Source organism: Zingiber officinale, chromosome 7B, assembly GCF_018446385.1.
Source record: "Zingiber officinale cultivar Zhangliang chromosome 7B, Zo_v1.1, whole genome shotgun sequence".
Classification (NCBI taxonomy): Eukaryota; Viridiplantae; Streptophyta; class Magnoliopsida; order Zingiberales; family Zingiberaceae; genus Zingiber; species Zingiber officinale.
In genome coordinates this window covers 59,227,399-59,234,842 of record NC_055999.1, presented here as the reverse complement: position 1 = coordinate 59,234,842, position 7,444 = coordinate 59,227,399, and the positions used below count along the sequence as shown (strand labels likewise).

At 34.4% G+C, this 7,444-nt stretch overlaps 1 protein-coding gene across 2 annotated transcripts; it reads left to right on the top strand.

Annotated features, from left to right (window-relative positions):
* The first annotated feature begins 3,659 nt into the window (after positions 1–3,659).
* Positions 3,660–7,112, top strand: LOC122005803 (CBL-interacting protein kinase 23-like). Of its 2 annotated transcripts, none has more exons than XM_042561009.1 (14): positions 3,660–4,068; positions 4,443–4,505; positions 4,673–4,744; positions 4,823–4,930; positions 5,032–5,112; positions 5,243–5,296; positions 5,382–5,507; positions 5,602–5,691; positions 5,794–5,913; positions 5,979–6,095; positions 6,299–6,415; positions 6,539–6,595; positions 6,668–6,742; positions 6,849–7,112. In XM_042561009.1, exons 1-14 carry the CDS (start codon positions 3,901–3,903, stop codon positions 6,939–6,941), a joined length of 1,341 nt encoding a protein of 446 aa, XP_042416943.1. In that variant the 5' UTR covers positions 3,660–3,900; the 3' UTR covers positions 6,942–7,112. The 2 variants fall into 2 exon arrangements, with proteins under 2 accessions (XP_042416943.1, XP_042416944.1); XM_042561010.1 differs by having other exon boundaries at positions 6,668–6,753.
* Positions 7,113–7,444: the final 332 nt, after the last annotated feature.

Sequence of the window (7,444 nt, the reverse complement as noted above, 5' to 3'; positions counted from 1 at the left end):
GAAGCTTCTATGGAGCAAATGAAAGGTTCAGTGCTATAACTGTCAAGAAGAATGACACATTAAAGGCAACTACTCGAAACTGAAAACCAAGGAAAAAGACAAAGACAAAGGGTCAAGATAGACGAAGCACAAAAATCTGAAGGTGACTTGGGATGAGACATCATCCGAATCTGAGATGGAGAAATACGACAAGCTTGCACTAATGACAAGTCACCAAGATGAAGAAAACGATGAGCCTTCATTTGAGATGAGCATTGAGAGTATCAATGAAGGAGGAACTTCGAACAATGAGTTCGACATGATAAGTTAGGTACGACTCCCACCTCCCGACCAACTTTATGATGCTATTCAAATGCTATCTAGAAGTTTATGTAAACTGCGAAATAAATGTATGGATTTAAAAATAGCATGTCCACTAGAAGAATTTGATAAAATTAAAAAAGAACATACAAAATTGAAAGAACGAATAGAAATTTTTAAAAATTCTACATATTTAAATTTTACTATTCCAAATTTAAGAAATTATAAAGGGCTTAACGGTATATTAGGAACTATAGGGGTCAAATTAAAAAATATATAAAAAATTTATTTCATAAATTTTTTGGTAAATCTAGAAGATAAAGATTTATTTTGGGTACCTAAATGATGTTTTTTTTTATTAAAATTAATTTTTATGCATACTTTAATTTTAATTTACCTTAATTTTTAACATTGCTCATAAAATTAATTGTTTCGTATATATTCTATTCCTATTTTTACCCAAATTTTTTTCTATGAGAAACAAAATGAGTATCTACTAACAATTTTTTTTTTGAATTTTTTTTGACTTTTATATAATTTTTATAAATTTTCTAACTAAAATCGGATATTTAAGATTTAAAATATTTCTAAAATTATTTTTTAATTTTTTTTTGTGATAATCAGTTAGGTTTTTCTATTAGAATAAAGCTTTTTGAGTTTTTTTTTTTGTACTTATATGACTTTTTATGAATTTTTTATCAAAAAAATATAATTTTAAATTTAATATTTTTTCAGAGATAAATTTTGGAAAATTTGAGTTTTTGGCTACAGAAGGTTATAATTTGAACATTAAATCTGGTTTTAATTTGGACGTTAAATTTGAGTTTTTGGCTACGGAAGGTTATAATTTGGAAAATCTGGTTTTAAGAAAAATCAACCAGATTTCTTAAATTAAAATTTTATTTTTAATCTTTTAAATTAGAAAATAATTATTAATGCATAAAAATATTATTTCTGGTCAAAATAAAAATTTGTTTGTCTGATTTTTTTATCTTGATTTTACTTTTTGGCCATGATAAAATATTTCAACATTTTTAGAAACTTAAAAATAATTTAAGTTATTTTTCTTAAAACCTAAAATTGATTGATAAAAAATTATTTCTTTAAAAATAAATTTCAATAAAAAGACATGTCTTTGGAAAATCTATTTTACACCCCTAGAAAAATTTCTAATATTTTTTTTTAAAACGGGTTTTCATTTTTTTTTTTCTTATTTTGTTTTTAATGTGATTAAAGAAGGAGAAATAGGGATTAAGTTAATGGGAGGTTTATTTATTGCAAAATTTTTGTAATAATTTCACTTTACATTTACTTGTTCAAAAAAATTTTATTTTGGTTTCACCCTAATTTAATTTGGGTTGATTCATATTAAAAAAGGAAAGATTGTAAGTACCCTGACTAAGTTTTGATGTAATCAACATGGTTAAGTTAGCTTTGCATTTTTTGATGCATTGTATCAAAGTGTGTAGGAACTTAGGAACACAAAAAGTCGAGTGGAATATGCAGTGGACGAAAAGGATGACACGGGAAGTGAGTTGACGGGCTCAGTGCATCCAAGGGGCGAGCAACTATAAAAGAATACACCCACATATGAGAATGACTCGTGCGGTGCTTCCGAGTGATGAGAAACCGGGGAGGAAGGCTACTTGAGGAGAAGGTCGGAGCTGGGTTCAAGTGATCCCAACTTTGGATGGCTAGAGAATCAACCAAGCGACCGGAGAAGCTATTGGACAAGTCAACATGAAGTTGACATGTCCAGGCGCTCAGACTCCGGATGCCAGGACAAGTTTGGACGTCTCATCGAGCCATTGCAGCGAGGATCAGATTTGGATTCCACGTTAGCAAGATTCCATGCACCCAGATCGGTCCAGGCACTTAGACAGTGATAACTTCTTTAACGATGAGCCATTGCAGAGTGGATCGAGAGGCCCACGTCTAGTCGCTCGGACCGGGTCCAAGCGCATGGGAGTTGCCACATCAGAAAACTACTAGTTTGACAAGTGGATTATAAATAGAGCCATGGTTCTCAAAGTTTAACACAACACACTGTATTTGAATTCTAATCTTTGTTTCGGTGCTTTCAACGATTGTAAGAGGCTACTCCGCCTTCATCAAAGGAGATCTATTAGTGGAACTTTTTAACTGCTTTGAATTAAAAGTCATTTTGGTTGTAACCAAGTAAAACTTCTTGTCTCTTACTCTTTCTTTATGTTATTTGTTTTGTTTAATCAAATAGATAGTCTTACTAAGTAGAAAGTAAGAGATTAGTTTTAAATTGTACTTGCAAGATCTTCACTCCCTCTAGTCTGCCTAGGGACTATAAGGGATCCCTCTCAACCTAACTTTCTAGAGTATTACCTTGAAATGAGGATCAATTCTCTATAAGAGATTAACTAATTAGAGTTTAATGGATTTTCTCCAATTTAATGTTAAAAAGTGACTTGTGTATTCTAGACTGAATGAGAGGGGTCCCTCAGTGATAGAGGGTATCTCTCTCGACCAGACTTTATATGTTACCCTTTTACTTAATAGTATTGAAATTTAATGGGGTATACACTCCGGAATGAACTTTGCAAGTTTGTACCAATATTTAGTTAGAATTTCTATAAGAGTGTGAGCATGAAGGTAAAGAGATGAATAATACATAGAGAAATTAACTAATATCATAATGAAATCAAAATCTTAAAGTCACCCCCAAAGTCAACTTCTCTGTTGTTCTCTCTCTCTCTCTCTCACTTGCTATCTAGTTCTCAAGCTTTTAAGACTTTTATTATTTAGATATCTTTTTTTACGAAATCAACTAGTGTTTAATCAATAGTATAGATTGATCTTTATTACTTGACGATTTAACCATGTACTTGCAATGAGACAATTAGACAATAATGACTTGGACATATTAGAAGATGATTTAGAGGAAAAATATATCCAAATCTAGGCATACGAGGCCGAGGAATAGAAGGAGGAGGTAAGGAAGGAGTTTGACAAATACCATTTGATGTCTTATTTTGTTCCAAAACTGTTTTGATGAAAATTTTTCATAAAATCAAATTAATCATTTTTAGAATTAATCGATGCCAAAGATTGGATATCCCGTGCTAATTAAAAAATTAAGATTTACCTAGTTGACTTTAAATATTTATATAGATCTTGAGTTGACTGAAAATATTTTGAAATGAAAAAAAATCATTTAATTGATTTAATGAGCCTATTTAATTGGATGTCCTCAACTACTCAACGTCGTTACTAATAATGCAATAAAAAATACCTCAATAATTTCAATTTAAAAAATCACCGGCACTAAAATAAAAGTATTTTTAAATTGAAAAATAAAATAGAATTACTATTCAGGAGGGAATTGATGCGCTCGTCGAATGCTGCAGGCCCTTTCTCCCATGGTTCTTCAGCTTTCACCAGCGAATCTTCTCTTAGCTCAGCAGCTAAATCCACTGGAGCGGCGGGGCGATGAACGCGGAGGAATCGCGGGTGTGGCAGCGCTTCGAAAAGGGGAGAGCTTGACTTGAGCGACGAAGCTGGGAGGAGGCGATTGGCGCCGCTTGCCTCGTGTTTTTGTGCTAGGGAAGGCGAGGCCCCGGCGAAGGGATGGATTCAGTGGGGCGGACGAGGGTGGGGAAGTACGAGCTCGGGCGTACGCTCGGCGAGGGCACCTTCGCTAAGGTCAAGTTCGCCAAGGACGTGGAGACCGGGGAGAGCGTGGCCATCAAGATCTTCGACAAAGACAAGATCTTGCGGCATAAGATGGTCGGCCAGGTTTAACAAAAATGAACCAAAAACTCAAAATCTTGTTCCATTTACTAGTTGACTGATCTCGCCTCTGTGTTTACTTTCATGAGCCAAGTAAGACCAAAGCAATTAATCTAACATATTACACGAAGCTTTTCTCATGGGTGTTCATGGGACTGCAATTTCCCCAAAGGCAATGTGTTTTTTCAGTAATCTTTGATGAAGTAGGAACAAATTCTCCATTTGGTAGCTAACTTTATCATTGTGATTCATTGGTAGAACCTTGACTTGTAGTTTAATGCATTAGTATGAATCCCATAATTTAGTGATTAGTAATTAACTTCTATAATGAGATGCATAATTTTTTGTCACGGTTATGATTGATAATTATCGATGCGCAGATAAAACGTGAAATCTCAACTATGAAACTGATTAGGCATCCAAATGTCATTCGGATATATGAGGTGAGGCACAAATCTGAGTTGGCTTTGGTATAGTGATTTCCCTTTGTTGTCCCTTGTATACTCATATTTGAGATTTTCCTTACTAATAGTGATATATAGTTCATTAGTTCATTTATGGTTCGTCAAAGAGATGATTGATATCTGACTACTTGAATCTCATTTTGTAGGTCATAGCCAGCAAGACAAAAATATACTTAGTTTTGGAATTCGTAGATGGCGGTGAACTCTTTGACAAAATTGTAAGATAGTAATTGGCAGACCTGCCATACTTTGAGAATTTTTGGCATACATATAACACTTGAAGACTCGTTGCCTAGGCTCGTAGGGGAAAGTTAAAGGAAGAAGAAGCTAGAAAGTACTTTCAACAATTAATCAATGCTGTAGATTACTGTCATAGTAGAGGTGTCTTCCACCGCGACTTGAAGGTTAACAATAGTTTTGTGTCTCATTCTGTTAGCATTGCAGAAATGCTAAATTTGCATGCAATGTTTGTTTATGATTGTTTTTGCTCTCTTTCTTGGAACAGCCTGAGAATCTGTTGTTGGATACTAATGGTGTTCTTAAGATTTCAGATTTTGGACTTAGTGCGCTACCTCAGCAAGTTCATGTAAGTTCTCAATACCGACATGGATTGTTGACTATCCATTTTGCAATGAACTAGAATAACTGAGCACTATTTCAAAAATTAAGTAATGGGTGGGCAAGTCTCACGACGCTTGTCTAACTTTTCACTATAGGAGAATGGATTACTTTACACTACATGCGGTACTCCAAACTATGTTGCTCCGGAGGTGAAATTTAGCTTCAAATTTGTAGAGTCAATCTTCTTTCTTCCATCTACTCAAAAGTTTCTTCGCTTCGTATGAATTCTTGAAGGTGATCAGGGACAAAGGTTATGATGGGGCTAAGGCAGATATATGGTCGTGTGGTGTAATTCTTTTCATTCTCATGGCAGGTTATTTGCCTTTTGAAGGATCCAATCTGATGTCACTATACAAAAAGGTGGCTTGTTACAATGTTTTCTCAGATATTAATTAACCGAGTTCGTTTGGTGTACCTTATGAATCGGCCACTGATGCTTATGGAGACATTGCAGATCTTCAAAGCAGACTTCTCCTGTCCAAATTGGTTCTCTACAAGTGCCAAGAAACTTATCAAGCGAATTCTAGATACTAATCCCCAAACTGTAAGTTGTTTTTGTGAAGCTTTCTTGAGAATGATTGAAAAATCATCAAACAGTAAGTCGAAGTTTGCGTATACTCCCGATTATAATGCAGCTACTTTGCAGCGCATCAACATTTCCCAAATCATCGAGAATGAATGGTTTAAGAAGGGATATCAGCCACCTCAGTTTGAGACAACAGAAGTTAGTCTAGATGATGTTGATGCAATCTTCAACGAATCGGGGGTAGCACTTACTCATCCTCAACTGTTCTATTATTTTGAACCATGTACTAACTCTTCTATTTACAGGAGGCAACAAACATTGTGGTTGAGAGACGTGAGGAAAGGCCGGTTGTAATGAATGCGTTTGACCTTATCTCAACATCTCAGGGTCTTGATCTTGGCATCCTTTTTGAGAAGCAACTGGTGATTATTCAATAAAACATGAGCATTTGCTCAACTATTTTCTTTTATTCCGCGATTGCAATTGCATAAGTTTATGCTAAGTGTTTTTCTAAGAACGGAACATGAAAGAGTTGCAATTGTTCATAGGTCCTATCTTCCTAGTGTGCATTTGACATCTTGTTAACTCTCAGTTAACACTATTACTTGATATTTTCGTTTTATAGGGTCTGGTCAAGAGAGAAACAAGGTTTACATCGAAACATCCTGCAAACGAGATACTTTTTAAAATTGAAGAGGCATGTAAACCAATGGGTTTTGATGTTAAAAAGCAAAACTACAAGGTATGTTTCACCTATCTAATTCATTGTAGCGCTACTCATCTTTGTCATAATTGTCATTTTAGTGCTCAATCTGTTCTATCAGAATTGTAATTCTAACCATGGTTCTTTACTCATCTATCTCAGCTGAAGCTGCAAGGAGAAAAATCAGGAAGAAAGGGGCATCTAGCCATCGCGACCGAGGTAAAAGACCATGTTCAGTTATTTTACTTAGGCATACCGCATTCCCCAAGATTGAAAGTTCTTGCTCTGAAGGTTTTCGAAGTGGCACCTTTGTTGCATGTCGTGGAGATTCGCAAGGCCAAAGGCGATACACTTGAATTTCACAAGGTGAGGCAAAAGTAAGCCATGAATTCGTAATGTTTGAGCGGGATGAAGTGTCTTTGTTTGAGTTAACTAACTCTCATTTTCGGTTGTTCATGATGTCGATGTCTAGTTCTTCAAAAATTTATCAATGGGGCTGAAGGATATCATGTGGAAGTCACAGGAGGAAACCAGTGGATCTGATAAAGCTCGAAGAGAGGATTAAACCTTGATTTTTCTGTGGAAGAGATGCCAAGCTTTAGTTGGCAATGTCATTTCAGTGGAATTCAAGTCATTTGGATTTCTTCGGCATAAAAAAATGTTTTACTCTCGTTTGAAAGACATAATAAAAGATGTAGCTTAATGATTTATCATCATCAAGAAGAAAAAAAGGATTTCAGGCTTTTCTATATTTATCTAAAACAAATATTCATCGACATTATTTTACTGAACCATGCGGTTTTGAGATTTTTTTTTACCTAATTTTATAATATCAAAAATTAAACCGTGCATTTCTATTATACTTCAGCTCCTTTTCATTTAACATTTGTCTTAGTTTAATATTGGTTGAAAATCTAGCATAACTCTCCTCTTTTATCTAGATTGGAAATTAATAAAAAAAAATTTGCCATGGGCGGAGTTATACTTCTTTCTCATTAAAAAAATTATTATTCTTAATTTACGTTAAATTCAAATAACTTTACGAGTATTGATTTTGAATGAAGTCAT

Bases quoted from the DNA above. Each gene is read 5' to 3' on its own strand.
- LOC122005803 (XM_042561009.1), top strand. From the start codon at position 3,901: ATGGATTCAGTGGGGCGGACGAGGGTGGGGAAGTACGAGCTCGGGCGT. The intron at 5,113-5,242 runs GTAAGTTCTCAA...TTTTCACTATAG, and splicing joins CGCTACCTCAGCAAGTTCAT to GAGAATGGATTACTTTACAC. The intron at 6,596-6,667 runs GTAAAAGACCAT...CTTGCTCTGAAG, and splicing joins ATCTAGCCATCGCGACCGAG to GTTTTCGAAGTGGCACCTTT.